We start from the raw sequence: 16,967 nt of genomic DNA, 5'->3' as shown, positions 1-16,967 counted from the left end.
GCCAACTGTGATCAAATGACTTTTTAATATAATATATGGTGACAATTACTTAGTTTATTTTTTTTATTTTTTCCCTTTTTCGTGGAAATTGCTACAAAAGATGGAAAAAGGCTTGTAATCGAAAGGGATTTAACAGACTCCCTAATGTGTGCTTGCCTGATGCTTTATATTCATTCTTGTATCCTTGTAACAACCTTAAGATAAGTGTAATTTAGCCCAATTTTATTCATAAAGAATTTGAGGCTTGCAGAAGTTAAATGACTAAAAACTACACAGTAACAGCAACTTGTTACTAGTATAAAAGAAAGAACATACCTTTGAATCCATGTCTCCACGGTATACTTACATAGAACTGTGAATATGCCACTTCACTTCCTAAATGTTTGGAATAATCTACTGGTTGAATCCATAATGCAACCCCATAATAATGAACAGAACCAGGAAAAAAATCTTAATATTACAGATTTATATTAAATACATATGAAAAGGTTTTTTCCTCCCTAAATCACCTAGTAGTCCATAAGGAGTCAACATGAAATGATTTCCAAGAAGCCATTGCTTTGTAGTTTTCCTCCACCATTCTCCCTTCTCATTCTTGCTCTCCCTCAGGGTCCACTTACTGATTATCATTGGTTTATCTTATTGGGAGGAAGAAAAAGAAGGGCCTACAAGTTTCTCTTATCCTTTGCCTAGGAGTAAGGAGAACCCTCCAGTGTTCAACCTCAGTGAAACATCTGCAAGATCATCTTCTTTGAGTCTAATAGGTGTTGTGCTATTATGCAAAATTAATCCGATGCATCTTATACCCCTTTCTTGACGGAATAATGTGCCAGGGGAATGGTGATCTACCACAGTAATATGATGCTTGTATTATAAATATTTGCATATTATATACCTGTAACAATGTATTTTGTAAACATTCTCCACCTCTTCAAAACCTTGAGATTTTTTACTTTTATATATGTCACTCCATCTTTTCTAAGATGAGAAAAGCAAGAACCAAAGATACTTGCTGCCATAGATGAATAAATTCCAGAGCAAACTCGGGCCTGAATCCAAAGCCCATACTCCTAATTGTGTGTGCACGTGCGATTACTAATAGTACATACTTTTTGCCTTTGGACTGTGTCCAATAATTTTTAAAGCACTCTATTGATCATCACTGTGACAAATGTATTTAAGTCCAAACACCAAACACCGATCAACCCTGCTTAAAAAAAAATTAAAAAAAAAAAAAAAAAAAAAAAGCAAATTGTGGAGGCTGGAGTTTCATTGTAGTGCTGAACCAAGTAGATGTGTCAAAGCCGGCCGCGGAAGACAAAGCGTGCAACTCGTGGTCGTGGCCAGAATTTTTCCCATCGGTCTTGCATTCCGCAACTGCTTTCGTTCTGGGAAGGAAAGCAATTGATGGGGAGTGTGGAGTGAACACGCGTGTATCCGCGCAGTTTTAGCACGTAAAAAACAGCTTCCAGCGGGAGGTGGGAAAAACAGCTGGGTTCTACTGGGTTCTACTCGCTGTGCCCATTTGCTCCTTCACAGAGGCACGGTTCCTGGGAGTCGAAGGGATATCGGGGCGGGGGGATGTGACTGAAAGCGAACGTGTTCACGCAGTAGCTGGGAAAAGACTTAAAGAGTTCAGGTTATGGGAAAGATCCGGTGATTCTCCCTCTGCGCGGGCTATGAGCCTGAGAACACCTATTCGCAGACTGACGAGTATTACCGCCCACTGGTTTGAAAGGCAGCCTGCTCGTCCAACCAAGAAGCCGACCAGTGACAGCTTCCGGTGTTGGCTCGGACTGCCGGTTTCTTCCCCGCCTTTTCCGTTTCCTGCCGCTCCCAGTCCTGTTCGATGGGGCCCGCAAGCTGGTGACGTGAAGAGGCCCAGACCCCAGGTTCTATGGCAGCCGCTGGGTCTGTGAAGGCGGCGTTGCAGGTGGCCGAGGTGCTGGAAACCATTGTGAGCCGCTGCATGGGCCCCGAGGGGCGGCAGGTTTTGTGTACGAAGCCCACCGGCGAGGTGCTGCTCAGCCGGGACGGAGGCCGCCTCCTGCAGGCGCTACACTTAGAGCATCCCATAGCCAGGTACCCGCGTACCCTTCTAGCCTAAAACCGGGCACCCCAGGCAGCCTCCCTCAGCCTCTTGTCCCGACCTAAGGCTACGCATCTGGAAAAGCTGACCTCAGTTGAGACCAGGGTACTCGGTGTTGGAGCCTTTCCCAGGGACCCCTGACTTTTATCAACTCCCAAGAACATTTCGATTTCCTCTTCTCCCCACTCCACCCAGCCCTAGAAACTTGGAATAGAAGAAAGTAACTTGGAAAAGATAAAACTAAGAATGTATATTAAGGGGACTTTTTATTTATATCTGAAAAACTTGATGTCGGTATAGGAAGCCAACCGTGTGAAAATCTGAGTTGCTTTATTTCTTTTTATGCAGGGTAATAGTGGCATGTGTTTCCAGTCATCTCAAAAAAGCAGGAGATGGTGCTAAAACATTTATTGTCTTACTTTGCCATTTGCTCAGAGGACTTCATGCAATCACAGATAAAGAAAAAGGCGATTTGATGTCTGAAAATATGCAAACCCATGGAAAGCATTGGAAAAGTTGTTGTCAGTGGAAATGTATTTCCCAAGCTCTTCTGACATTTCAGACACATACATTAGACAGTATTATGGACCAGTACTTGAGTAGACACTTTCTGTCTATCTTTTCTTCATCTGCTAACGAGAGAACATTGTGCAGGAGCTCTTCAGAGTTGCTCTTAGAAGCATACTTTTGTGGAAGAGTGGGAAGAAATAATCACAAATTTATTTCACAGTTGATGTGTGACTACTTTTTCAAGTGTATGACTTGCAAAAGTGGAATTGAAATATTTGAATTAATGGATGACTATTTTGTAGAGTTGAATGTTGGGGTCACTGGCCCTCCTGTTTCAGATTCTAAGATCATAGCGGGGCTTTTGCTTCACAGAGATTTTTCTGTGTACTGTCCAGCAGATGGTGACATAAGAATAGTGATGGTAACAGAAGCCATTCAGCCTCCTTTTACAACTTCTGGATCAGAGTTTTTTCTGAATTCAGAAACACAGTTTCAGACTTCTCAATTTTGGATTATGGAAAGAACAAAAGCAATAATGAAACATTTAAATGGTCAAAATGTAAAATTGCTCCTGTCTAGTGTAAAACAACCAAATTCAGTTGTTTATTATGCAGCACTAAATGGCATATCAGTGGTGGAGTGTTTATCAGCAAAAGAAGTTTCCCTTATCCAGAGAATCACCGATCTTTCTCCATTTGTACCACAGGCCTCTTCACAGTATGACATTTCTAACACTGCTTTGGTGAAATTTTGTAAACCATTCATCCTTAGATCTAAAAGATATGTTCATCTTGGTTTGATTAGCACATGTGCGTTTATACCACACTGTATAGTTCTTTGTGGACCAGTGCAGGGTCTTATTGAGCAACATGAGAATGCTTTACATGGCGCATTTAAAATGCTCCGGCAGTTACATAAAGATCTTGATCTAAGTTATATTAGATATGCCAGTGACCAAAATGATACATTAAGTATCCCTGTTTCCAAAAATAGGAGAGAAAATGATCAGTTAGTAGAAACTGGAAATAAATCTATACAAAGACCATATCAGGACACAGTTGTAAAGGACAAAGATGATTTGGAAAAAACTCAAACATATTTAAAAGTATACTCAAATTTGGTTGTTTCAGATATAGAATTAGAAGCATATATTCCATGTTCAACACCAGAACTAACATCAGAAGATACATTCCAAATAGATGAAACACTGAGATGTTTGTCTCCTGGAGAACACAGGATAATTGGTGATTGTGCCCCATTAGCGGAGGGTAATTCCATTGCCAATTCAACAACAGAAAACATGAGAACAGAAATATTTTGTGAAAACTTACAGATCACAAAAATTACTAGAAAACAGAGCATGTCGCCAGTGAAATACAACTCACTAGATGAGGGTACTTGCCAGAGTTACTATTCCTCATCTATACCAGCAGGTTCTGTTTTGCCAGTGGGTGGCAACTTTGAAATCTTGTTACATTACTATCTAACCAAGTATGCCAAAAAATGTCAATCATCAGAAGAAACCATGGTTAGTATGTTAATAGCTAATGCACTTTTAGGCATTCCCAAAATCCTCTGTAGGTACAAGAACGGAAAGTACAGCTTTCCACACCTATATTTAAAAGCTCTCCATGCACTGGAAACCAATCAACCTGTGGTAAGCAGTCAGACAGGTTTAGAATCAGTAATTGGTAAATACCAGTTATTAACTTCAGTTCTCCAGTGTTTGATAAAAATATTGACCGTTGATTTGATAATCAGTATTAAGAGACAGCCTCAGAAAGTTCATCATCAAGATTCAGAAGATGAACTATAACTGCAGAAATCTTTATTAATCCAATTCAAGCCATGAAGTAAAGCAGGGATGTGATTACTAATTCCCAGGTCAACTAAGTCTACTTGGGAAAGCAGCATGACTTTAAATGACTTCTGAAGAAGTACCCTAGGCCACCAGACCATGCAGACAAAAATACTGGGCTAATTTATGAGAGTAAACTGGATGAAAGAGGGTTTTGGCATGGGGGAGCCAAGATCTGCCTAAATCTCTCCTCTCTATGTCTCAGCTCTTTGTTAATCTGTGTGTCTAGGGGAGAATAATTCTTTTTAGCTCCTTTTTGCTTTTCTGCATCTTTTTTCATTTTTGCTATCCCTCTTTTACCTTTCCTATTCTTAGTTCATAGAATCACTTACTCTCAGTGGATTTGTTCTTCAAATTCCATTTTAATTGTTTATAAGATAAATATGTCATTTGCTTCATTTAAAATAGATTTTCCCCATTCATGGTCATATATAACGTGAATAAAAGTAAAATTTTTTCCAAAGAGCAATATAAATTAGTTTTTACTTTTATGTAACCCTTGGTTTATTTCCATTTTATTTGGAAAAACTTGGATAGATTTTTACCATTCAATACATGTTACCAGAAAAAAGACAATGCAAAGAACTAATTTTTGTAGTTAAAAGTTAATATCACAAAGAATATTGAATTCATACTTTGATTTTCTTCTGGCTCCTAATGGCTTGCAGAGATATTTTATGTACTTACTGGCTTTGCCTATATTTGGTACTTAGAGTTCAATAATGGTTTCTAATGTGAAGTTACAAATGTTTGTGTTATTTTAAAAGCTTTTAAATGCAACTAATAACTGCATCTAACAGTGGATATGGACAGTCTTATCTGCTTTTAGGAATTCTCTGTAACACTCAAAACAGTCTTAAATTGTCCTACATTTAAATCATATATTGAAATGTATTTGGTGAATAAAGAAGTGTTATCTTTAATCCATTTCTCTAAATACATGTTTCACAGTGTCCTTATTAAACAAATTCTTAGTGTTTCTTGTGTACCAGATGCTGAATGTGCTGTGCCACCTTACATATTCCCTCACAGGTTAGTAGGTAGATAAGTCACACTACTTGGTTGGGATCAAATGTAGGAAAACTAAGGAAAAGAAGCATTACAGTTGAATAAGTGGTGATTATTCATGTACAGAAATCATAGAAAAGCCTACTTCTGTAACGCTGTTTAGTTTTTTTATTTACTTTTTAAAATTGCTTGTCAGGTCGTTCTGCTTTATTTTGTTTTAAGTGCTCCTGCATCATTGAAGACATTGAAAGACGCTTATGGACATGCTCAGTGCTTTGCGTATGGTAGGCATTAATAACTATAAATAGCCTGTAGTCCAGAAGCCCCTTTATAAACTGTGATTGAGTCTTTGTATGTTTGATACCTGGTCCAGTATCTTACACACAATGATTATCCAATAAATACCTATCGAGGACCTATCTGTTGCATGAATCAGTCATTTGGTCCTCAGAGACGAGGTTGTAATTATTTAGCTGTGTTTTGAGAAGGAGCCAAAAATGTAAGTGTCTACACAAAAATAATTTTTGAAAATGGTAATGAAGCTTCCATAAGTTATCCTAATTTACAGAATAACATGGGAGAGTTTGCTTTTGGTGGGTCAATAGGAGAGGAGTTTTTTAAAAATGTGATTATATTTCATTTAGGCCCTCTACCACAGAGTATATGAGATGACCTTCAATAAGACCATACAAAATTAGGATAAAATTGGAATAAAAACTAAAGAATCAAGAACAAAGAAAATGTAAAGACAATTTAAAATCAAGATCATGTTCCTGTTTTCTATTGCTGCATAATGAATAACCCCAAAACTTAGTAGATTTGAATCATTATTTCTTCTTGATTCTGGGAATTGACTGGACAGCTTCCACTGTGTTCTGTTGGTTGAACAGTCACATGGCTCACCTAAGATTCAAGGGAGGGGAACCCCGGTTCCATTACTCAATGGAAAGAGTGTCAGTGTCACATAAGAAGAGCACGTGGGATGGGATATATTGAGGCAGCTATCTTTAGAAAATACAATCTGCTACACCATGGGAAGATGAAAGAAAATGCACATTAACTTCTCACCTGAGGTTTTTATTATTTCTTGAGGTTAACATGTCAATCCACCCCACACAAATTCATTTTCTTTATTAACATCTGTGAACCTTTCAATTTTTCCTCTTTGGGCCACCTCAAGGCATTTTATTTTCAAGACAATGGGCATTTTATAATTAAACATCCTTTAACTGCCTCAGCCGGAGGAGCTGTTTAATCATGTTATACAGAAAGTGTCAGGATTTTTGTGTTTCAGGCTGAAAGGGAAGAGAAAGAGGAATGCAGTTTGAGCCTGAACCTTTATCAGAAATTGCCTGTCCCCTCCCAGAAAGAGTAGAAAATGTCTTTTTCATTATCACAGCTCAGCCAAGATAAAAATTATAGTTCACAAACTGTGTTACAGCTTTTGTAGTAGCAAGATTGGTAGCAACCTAAACTATAAACAAATAAACAAACTAAAAGGAATGGGATCAGTGATTTGGGAGGAAAACATGGGTTGGGAAGAAGTGGGAAGGAGATTTAGTGTTTACTTCAGGTCATTTTTATTTTTGAACCATTGGAATACTCAAAAACTTAAAAATAGATCTATCGGCCGGTGCCGTGGCTCAATAGGCTAATCCTCTGCCTTGCGGCGCCGGCACACCAGGTTCTAGTCCCGGTCGGGACGCCAGATTCTGTCCCGGTTGCCCCTCTTCCAGGCCAGCTCTCTGCTGTGGCCAGGGAGTGCAGTGGAGAATGGCCCAAGTACTTGAGCCCTACACCCTGGCTCCTGCCATCGGATTAGCGCAGTGCGCCGGCCATTGGAGGGTGAACCAACAGCAAAGGAAGACCTTTCTCTCCGTCTCTCTCTCTCTCACTGTCCACTCTGCCTGTCCAAAAAAAAAAAAAAAAAAAATCTAGAACAAGCACGTAGAAGGTGTTCCCCAAATAGTAATAAAATAATAAGCACCCTAATCTGAGGAAATGTAAGATTAGTATTGGAAGAAAGCCTATGTGAGAGATACTGTGACAAGTCAGAAGAACTTTGATGGAAGAATAAAAGGGATACAGCACAAATAGGGGATATTCTGTTAGCTGCCTGGCTTAGGGTTTTCTCAGCAGTTCTGGAAATGTTAGAGCATTCTTGCTTGGCAGGTAGCAAAGAGATGTGAGCTAAGGAAGAGTGCCAGCAAGCAGAGCGGAGTTCATTTCCCTGGAGGATTTCCACAGGTCTGGGTTTGGTTCCTCCTGTGTAAACTTGCCATCAGATTTTGTCAGTGTCCAGAGGATGACTGTGTCTTGGGCTGACTGAAACCCAGCTTGTGAGGATGATCAATGTGTTTACAATGAGAACTGTCCCAGGAACTAGAGTATTCCAGATCCGTATGACTAGTCCTTCCTTTATGGGTGGATCTCTATGGGAAATAAACTAATCAAGTGCTTACTCATTATGCTTAGACTCAGAACAAGAGAAATCAAATAAAGCAATGTGATGCTCTTCCCAGACTATTCATGTTCCTGTTCCCCATGGCTCAGTCCTGGCCCTCCTCTATCCATGCTTGCTTCCTAGGAGATCCTGTCTAGTTCCATAGCTTGGGTAACACTAGGTTTTGGTAATTCCAGATTTTAAATTTTCAGTCAACTTAGGAATTCCAACTCATGTATCTAGCTGAATAGCCAGCTTCTTCTTGGATACTTCCCCTTAGTATGTCCAAAATAGAATTGCTGTTTCCCAACCCCTAAACCTAGCCTTTCCTCTGTTGCCCCATCTCAGTTAATGGTATCACCATTGATTTTCCTTCAAGTCCTTTTGGCTTCACATTTGAAATACATTTCAAATCCACCAGCTTCTAACCATTGCCACTCTTAAACCACTTAAACTCTTATCCTGCCACAATCTCCTAATTCTTTTCTTTGCTTCTATCTTACCTTGTAATTCTCTAGAGTGATTCCCCCACTCTAGGACAATTAGAGTACTCCAATCCACTGATTGACTCCCCAAATGCCCACAATAGCCAAATTAGGCCAGAGCAGGAGCCAGAAATGTAATCCTGTTCTCCCATGAGGGTGGCAGGTATCAGTAACTTGACCCATCACTGCTGCCAGTTGGAGTCAGGCTCTCTGATAAGGAATGCAGACATCTTAACCACTAAGCTCAGTGCCCACTCCCTTTACAACTTTTAAACCTACAAAAAATTGCAAGAACAGTAAAATGAATACATACAGATTCTTCATTTTGATTCCCAAATTAACATTTCACTACCTTTATGCATGTACACATACATGCACAGTTATAAGCATGCATTTTAACTGAACCATTTCAAAGTTAAATTGTAGACATCATTATACTGTATCCCTAAATACATCGGTATGGATTTCCTATGAACAAGAAATTTCCCCTACATAACAAAGTGGTATTTTGAAAATGTAAATCAGATCATTCCATTCCTATGCCAAAAGTTCCCCAAAGATTTTTCCTGCACAGGGAATTAGCTTCATCATGGTCTGCAAAGCTATGCCCCTATCAGTCCCTTAGATCTTTTTTTTTTTTTTTTTTTTTTTTTGGCAGGCAGAGTGGACAGTGAGAGAGAGAGACAGAGAGAAAGGTCTTCCTTTGCCATTGGTGCACCCTCCAATGGCCGGCACACCGAGCTGATCCGATGGCAGCAGCCAGGTACTTATCCTGGTCTCCCATGGGGTGCAGGGCCCAAGCACTTGGGCCATCCTCCACTGCTCTCCCTGGCCACAGCAGAGAACTGGACTGGAAGAGGGGCAACCGGGACAGAATCTGGCGCCCCGACCGGGACTAGAACCCGGTGTGCCGGCGCCGCAAGGCGGAGGATTAGCATAGTGAGCTGCGGCGCCGGCCAGTCCCTTAGATCTTACTTGCTGCTCTCCCTCTTGCTTTCTCAGGACCAGTTAAATTGTATCTCAGGATAAATTAGACCACACTGAGATAAGTAATCCCAAATCTGAGGTTTAAAACAATCTAAGTATTTCTTGTTCATATTACATTCTTTTGGTCTTCTGCCTACTCCATTCCAGACTTCTTTCTTATTCGTGCCTAGATCTAGACTGATTGAGCAGCCACTATCTAGAGCATTGCCAGTCATTGTACCAGAGGGGAAAAAAAAGCTTTATAGGGTCTTGTATAGCTCTGTCCATAAATGTCATTGGTTATTTCTGCCCACCTCTCTGCCTGGAAGTAGTCACATGATCCTACCCATCCCTAGAAGAACTAGGTAAAGAAGTCCTACTTGGTGCCTTAAAAGAGAGAGAACCAGAAGCCGGCACCATGGCTAACTTGGTTAATCCTACGCTGCGGCGCCAGCATCCCATATGGGCACCGGGTTCTAGTCCCAGCTCCTCTTCCAGTCCAGCTCTCTGCTGTGGCCCGGGAGGGCAATGGAGGATGACCCAAGTGCTTGGGCCCCTGCCCTGCATGGGAGACCAGGAGAAAGCACCTGGCTCCTGGCTTTGGATTGGCGCAGCACTGGCCATAGCGGCCATTTGGGGAGTGAACCAACGGAAGGAAGACCTTTCTCTCTATCTCACTCTCTATAACTCTACCTGTCAAATAAATAAATAAAAGGTATAAAGAGCTGTCCCTCTTTAGATTAACATTTAAAAAAAAAAGAGCACCAGAATATTTGGCAAATGGCACCAAACTGGCCTTCATTCTGTCCCCTGAACACACAAGTTCATTCCAGTGTCCAAGCTTTCCACTTCCTGTTCTGTCTGCTTAGAACTCTTCCCCTTTGATATCCACATGACACTTTTCCTAAGTCCAGCCCCAGTATTCCTTTTTAATCCCTTCAGTCCATATATTTTATTTAGGAATTGAATGCATTTATATTCAACATTATTATTGATAAGTAAACACACCAGTGTCACTCGATTTTTTTCTGGTTGTTATATGTATCTTTTGGTCGTTTCTTTGCCTCTTGCTGATCATCTTTTTTGTTTGGTGGTTTTCTTTGTTGATGAGGTTTGATTTTCTTTTCTCTTTTGTTTACTTCACTATTAAAATTTGTATTTTCATGTTTTTTTTTTTCATGATAGCAGTTATTATCCTGTCCTTTCTAATGTGGCACTCCCTTAAGCATACCTTGCAGGGCCATTTTGGTCGTGATGAATTTCTTCCTTGTTTGCAGCCAACTCTGGGTATGGAGTGCCCATTAGTTTTGGTGGGTTGTATCAGGGCAGGGCCATCCTTATGGTTTTATAAGGGTGTGGTGCAGAATGCCTGGTAGAGTTGGGAAGAGGGGGGAGAAGGTGCCTGTAAGTGTCTGAGGGCCACACAGGGACCAAGCCAACCCTGTGTATCCAAACTGGACAACTTTCAGTATCAAGGACTGCAAGAGTAACTTCATTTGGGCCTCTGGGGCCAACTACTTGAGTTCTTCACAGCTGTTTGCTGGGATGCAGGGTGGTTGGGCAGGGCCTCAGTGGTCTAAACTTTGAAGCGTAGGCTGCTCAGCTGTTTCTAGGAGGCACAGGATGGTGGATGGGGTGGTTAGTTGCTTTGCAGGTGCTTGGGCCAGCTGAGCCACTCAGGAAGGGCTATTCAGCAGCTTCCTGGGGCCAAGAATAGAGCCATTGGACGGCTTCCCAGGTAGCAACAGGATAGACAGGGCTGCCTGGCTACTTTCTAGAGCCAAAGGTGGTTGGGCAGGGCTGCTTAGGTGTTTTTTGAGGCAAGAAGAGGCTGGGTGGGGCTGCCCAATTTTTCTGGGGACCTCTACAGACTAAGCCATGAAGGGGATGTTGTCACAGGGCGAGGTTGGCAGAGCTGCTGGGAACTGCTGCCCAGCTGTTTCACAGGGCCCTGGGATAAGGCTGGGGAATGAGGCTCAAAAAGACTCCTGCAGCAAAAGCCTGGGAGGACGAGGACTTAATGTTGGCTGCGCTCTTTCTCACGGGCAATGCCGTGGTATGGTAACCCAGAAGATCCCTTACCTCAGCTCAGAGCCTAAAAGGCTACAGAGTTCTACAGCAGCAAATGTCTCAGCTGTTGGTGGTGAGTGGGGACTTTGGGGGCTCCCTGCTTACCATTTTCCTACCTAACAAATCCCTCTTGGTTTAGGGTTGATATTGAGAGTGTTTAGTTTTCTTCCTTATAAAGCTTCACATATCTCCATGCTCTGTAACATCTAGTCCTGTGTTCAATTTCCCACCCCATTTCCCAATGGGTGGAATTGTCTTCTTGGTATTTTTTGTGTCTTGTTTTAAGAAATCTTTGCCTACACTAAAGGGTTGGGCCTTTGAGTGGTAACTATGAATTCTTAGAAAAATATTGGATTTCAGTAATCTCTTTATAGATACTAAATATAAGTATTTAAATATATACATATGACTAGATAAAGTATCTGTAATATATAAGAATAGTAATACATATAAATATTATATATATATAAAACCAAACAATCTGATATAATCCATTCACACCAAGAAAACTGTTACAATGTAAGTGGTAAGATAAAGAAAAGTTATTTACAAGTTAGCTTTTTTTTAACTTACAACAAGCTTGCTTTGATATATTCTTCCAAAAAACATCATCCCAGAAATTCTTTATATAGTACAATATGCTTAAATTTCTTCATTAGAATTGCCTTTTACTCATTAGTCTCTTAGAAATTCCTCCAGTCAGCAGCTTCTCCAGAAATCTAGAAAACAGCTCCTGGTACTGTAACATAAACCAGTCTGCAAAGATTTTATAACAGCACAGCAAAATGAGTTTGCGTTTGCCATACTAAACATCTTTAGCATGCCACACTTGGTCTTGCTTACTTGTCATGCTCAGCGTGGCATGGGACAAAGGACACGGGCTTTACAACTACACTGACCTGTGTCTGGACCCTGGATCTACCATTGTGTCCACTATTGTGCAGTTATATAACCTTAAAGAATTTGCTTAAATTTGGTGTACTTCCCTCCTGGTTTTCTTTCAATTCTCCTGTTGTGTAGCAAATCATCCCCAAACTTGGTAGCTTAAAGCAGCAAACACTCATTTGTTCCCATAGTTCCTGTGTGTCAGGAATCTGGGAGTAGCTTCAGTCTGTGGTTTAGGCTCAGAGTCTTTCACAAGGTTAGAGTCAAGGAATTGGCTAAAGCACAATCATCTGAAAATCTGCAGGCTGAAGGATCCAATTCACTTAGTCATTCACATGGCCATTGGCAGGAGACGTCAGTTCTCTATGACATGAGCTTCTTTATAGAGCTACTTGGTGTACATATCACATGGTAGTGGACTTCCCCCAGTATGCATAACCCAACAGAAAGCAACATGAAAATACAGTGCCTTTTATGATAAGGCTGATTGTTTTTATTTAGTTTATTGGAAAGTCAGAGTTACAGAGAGAGGTAGAAACACACACACACACACACACACACACAGAGTTCTTCCATTTGCTGGTTTACTCCCTAGATGGCCACAGATACCAGGGCTGAGGCAGGCTGAGGCCAGAAATCAGGAGCTCCATCCAGGTCTTACAGATGGGTGCAGGGGCTCAAACACTTGGACCGTCTTCCACTGCTTTTCCCAGGCCATTAGTAGGGAGCTGGATCAGAAGTGGGCAGCCGGGACTTAAACCAGTGCCCAAATGGGATGTGGCATCACAGGCAGCATCTTTACCTGCTACACCACAACAGTGGCCTCTATAATGTCACTTCTGCATTCTAATCATTAGAAGTGACTCACTGAGTAAGCCTACAGTTCAATGAGGGGAATTCAGCTCCGCCCTTTGGGGAGAGGAGTGTTGGAAAATATGGATGTAGTTAGTAAAACAGAAATAATAATACAGACCTTCTTATACCTTTGAAAGAATCAGAAATAAACCTCTAGAGCAGTACTAGCTTCAAAATATCTACCTCATCCTAATTGAATACCTGAGACTATTATTATGCTATATGCTTAGACTACAGCCTTAAGCAACACCTGAGTCAGTCCCTGCCTTCATAACGAGAAAAAAAAAATGGAAGGGTTCTATAATAGTGGGTTTTTTATAACATAGGTTTTAGGTTGCATCCTAAGTATTAATTTCTGATGTAAAAAAAAAAAAGACTAAGTCACATCTACCTGGTGGTTTATCTGAAGCCAAAAACCTAATATGTGAGCACTGTATATGTGTGTGTGTGTGTGTGTTAGTGGGAGAGGGGGATAAATATATACCCAATAAAGCTATAGAAGTTATTAATATTAAAAATAACAGTGTTTTTTCTTCTTACTATTTGTTGAACTGTTTGTAGGATTAATTTTATAAGCATAAAATAAGCAAAGTAGATCATTGTAGAAATTGAGAGGGAATAAGAGAAAGAGAGGAACAGTGAGAGCATGGGCAGGAGAGTAGGGTGGGAAATATCACCATGTTTCCAACTCTGAATATATAAAATGCATGAAATTCATTCACCTTAAAAACAAAAAATTAATTAAAATATATATGTTTTTATAACTATGCACTAAAGGGAGGAACATTTTATAGGTAAATCAAGTAGCTTTGATGTAAATGCTGGGTTTTTTAGTTCTGTTTTTATTCTCAAAACATGTTGTTTGTTGTATGCATACAGCTGTAAGCTCAACTGATGCTTAACAGTGGAATTTAAGAGATTATTATTTTATTACAAAACCAGTAACAACTGAAGCAAAACAGGGTTTCCTGGCTCAAAAACTGATACAGTGCCTGAGATATCATCCTTGGGCAAGATATGCCGTTAGGCTTTTGAAGTTAGCTTTCATCAGCCAACCTCTTGATGTTATCAACATAAAAGGTTGTTAATGAAAAAGAAATGGATAACATTCCATTATATAAATATATCACAGTTTATTCATTTGAAACAAGGGGACTGAATGGCCTATGACTGCACAACACTATGAATGCATCCTGGAAACATCTGTATAAAATACAAAATCTGGCAGATGTAGTCAATGCTGTCACACAAATCAGTGTAACAGTCCCCTAGCAGAGTGCCTTGAGATGCTAGTGACTAAAAGAGCATGGTATGATTTTCTTGGTGTGAATACTATTCTGTTTATTGATGTGGGAACTTGTTACACAGGTTATTCAGTTTATGTTATGGAGGTGTATATCTATGATATGTACACTTTTACATATATAAGTTATAAAAAGCAGAATGATTGCAGAAGGCCTGTGCCATAAAACAGAGAATTGGAATAAGAGCCCACACTTTCACCAATATCACAGCACAGATTGCCCAAATAAAAGGCTGCTGCACGTCTGTCCATAGAACTGTCTTCCTGAGAAGATACTTGGTCTTTTTTTAATTGTTAAATTTTAATAGATCAAATTGTATTTACGATTTGCATGTATCCACACTGTGAAAAAACGAAATCTAGCAATTCATGTGCCTTACTTCACATAGTTATCATTTACATTCACTCAGCAATTATCTTTTTTTTCTTAATCATGTTATTCCTATTTTTTTATTTCTTTTTTTTATTTAGTAAATATAAATTTCCAAAGTACAGTTTATGGATTACAATGGCTTCCCTCCCCCATAATTTCCCTCCCACTCGCACCCCTCCCATCTCCCGCTCCCTCTCCCATTCCATTCAAATCAAGATTCATTTTCAATTCTCTTTATATACAGAAGATTGATTTAGTATATATTAAGTAAAGATTTCATCAGTTTGCACCCACACTGGAACACAAAGTGTAAAATACTGTTTCAGTACTACTTATAGCATTACTTCACATTGGACAACACATTAAGGACAGATCCCACGTGAGAAGTAAGTACACAGTGACTCCTGTTGTTGACTTAACAATTTGACACTCTTGTTTATGGTGTCAGTAATCTCCCTAGGCTCTAGTCATGAGTTGCCAAGGCTATGGAAGCCTTTTGAGTTCGCTGACTCTGATCATATTTAGACAAGGTCATAGTCAGAGTGGAAGTTCTCTCCTCCCTTCAGAGAAAGGTACCTCCTTCTTTGATGGCCCCATTCTTTCCACTGGGATCTCACTCACAGAGATCTTTCATTTAGGTCTTCTTCTTCTTCTTTTTTTTTTTCTAGAGTGTCTTGGCTTTCCATGCCTAAAATACTCTCATGGGCTCTTCAGCCAGATCTGAATGCCTTAAGGGCTGATTCTGAGGCCAGAGTGCTGTTTAGGACATCTGCCATTCTATGAGTCTGCTGTGTATCCCATTTCCCATGATGGATCATTCCCTCCCTTTTTGATTCTGTCAATTAGTATTAGCAGACACTAGTCTTGTTTGTGTGATCCCTTTGACTCTTAGACCTATCAGTGTGATCAATTGTGAACTGAAATTGATCACTTGGACTTCACTCAGCAATTTTCAAGAATGCAGTATTCTTTAGTCACCATCCCAATGGATCTTTTGAATTATTCCTCCTATGTAACTGAAATTTTGTATCTGTTGGCCAACATAGCCCCTAGTAACAATTTTCTCTCTGTTCCTAGGAGATCAACTGTTTTAGATTCTGTGTATGAGAATCATGTTTTGTTTGTTTTTCTGTGCCTGTGTCATTTCATGTAACATATCATCCAGGTTCATACATGTCACAGATTACAGGACTTCCTTTTATGGCTAAATAATATTCTATTCTGTATGCATACTACATTTTCTTTGTTCATTCATCAGTTGATGGACACTTAGGTTGATTCCATGTCTTGAGTAATGTGGATAGTGCTGCAATGAACATGGTAGTACAAATATCTCGTTAACATTCTGATTTTATTTCCTCTAAATATGTACCCAGTAGTAGGATTGCTGAATCATAGCATATGGTGGACCTATTTTTAATTTTTTGAGAAACCTCCATGCTGCTTTCCACAATGGCTATACCAATTTATAGTCCCAGCAATAGTGGGCAAGTGTTCCTTTTTCGCCACATCCTCACCTATACTTGTTAACTTAACAGGTATCTCATTGTGGTTTTAATTTGTATTTCCCTGATGATTAGTGTGATGCTGAGTATGTTTTCATGTACCTATTGGCCTTCTGTATGGAAGATACTCCTCTGACCACATGGCTTCAGGAGGGAAAAGAAAGTGGGAATGCCACTTAGTCAAACCACGCAATCAGTAAGGTGACATACATCATAGCCCAATCATCCTCAGGTCCTTATTTCTAGGTTTGGGGCTTTACATAATGAGTCCAGCTGCTTAAAGACTTGCCCAGATATTAATTGTGAAAATGCTTGGGCATGGCATTCCTATAGGACTTTTAAGTTGGAAATCTACCTTCTTGTACTTCTGCTTCCATTATTTATAAGAAAATTTATCAAGCACAATTATATTGAATTAAATAAACTTGTGATCACATGAGGTAAAAACCCCACCCACATCATGAAAAGATGAACCCAAACTACACAGCAGTAGGGAAGGCTTGAATGCGGAAGCATTGATGAAATACAACTCTGGCATGTGAAGTGAGAGCTTAGAGTGAGTAATAAGGGACAGAGAAAGCTTACCAAAGGGAAGTGAATTTGAGTTGGAATTTGAA

At 40.0% G+C, this 16,967-nt stretch overlaps 1 protein-coding gene across 3 annotated transcripts; it reads left to right on the top strand.

The window, feature by feature from the left end:
* The first annotated feature begins 1,813 nt into the window (after positions 1–1,813).
* Positions 1,814–5,394, top strand: BBS10 (Bardet-Biedl syndrome 10). 3 transcript variants are annotated; one of them, XM_008256823.4, is made up of 2 exons: positions 1,814–1,957; positions 2,438–5,394. In XM_008256823.4, exon 2 carries the CDS (start codon positions 2,565–2,567, stop codon positions 4,413–4,415), a length of 1,851 nt encoding a protein of 616 aa, XP_008255045.1. In that variant the 5' UTR covers positions 1,814–1,957; positions 2,438–2,564; the 3' UTR covers positions 4,416–5,394. The 3 variants fall into 3 exon arrangements, with proteins under 3 accessions (XP_008255045.1, XP_008255044.1, XP_008255046.1); XM_008256822.4 differs by having other exon boundaries at positions 1,814–2,082; XM_008256824.4 differs by having other exon boundaries at positions 1,818–1,942.
* Positions 5,395–16,967: the final 11,573 nt, after the last annotated feature.

Source organism: Oryctolagus cuniculus, chromosome 11 (genome assembly GCF_964237555.1).
Source record: "Oryctolagus cuniculus chromosome 11, mOryCun1.1, whole genome shotgun sequence".
Taxonomy (NCBI): domain Eukaryota; kingdom Metazoa; phylum Chordata; class Mammalia; order Lagomorpha; family Leporidae; genus Oryctolagus; species Oryctolagus cuniculus.
The sequence above is the reverse complement of the archived record's forward strand: the minus strand, read 5'-3'. Positions and strand labels throughout refer to the sequence as shown.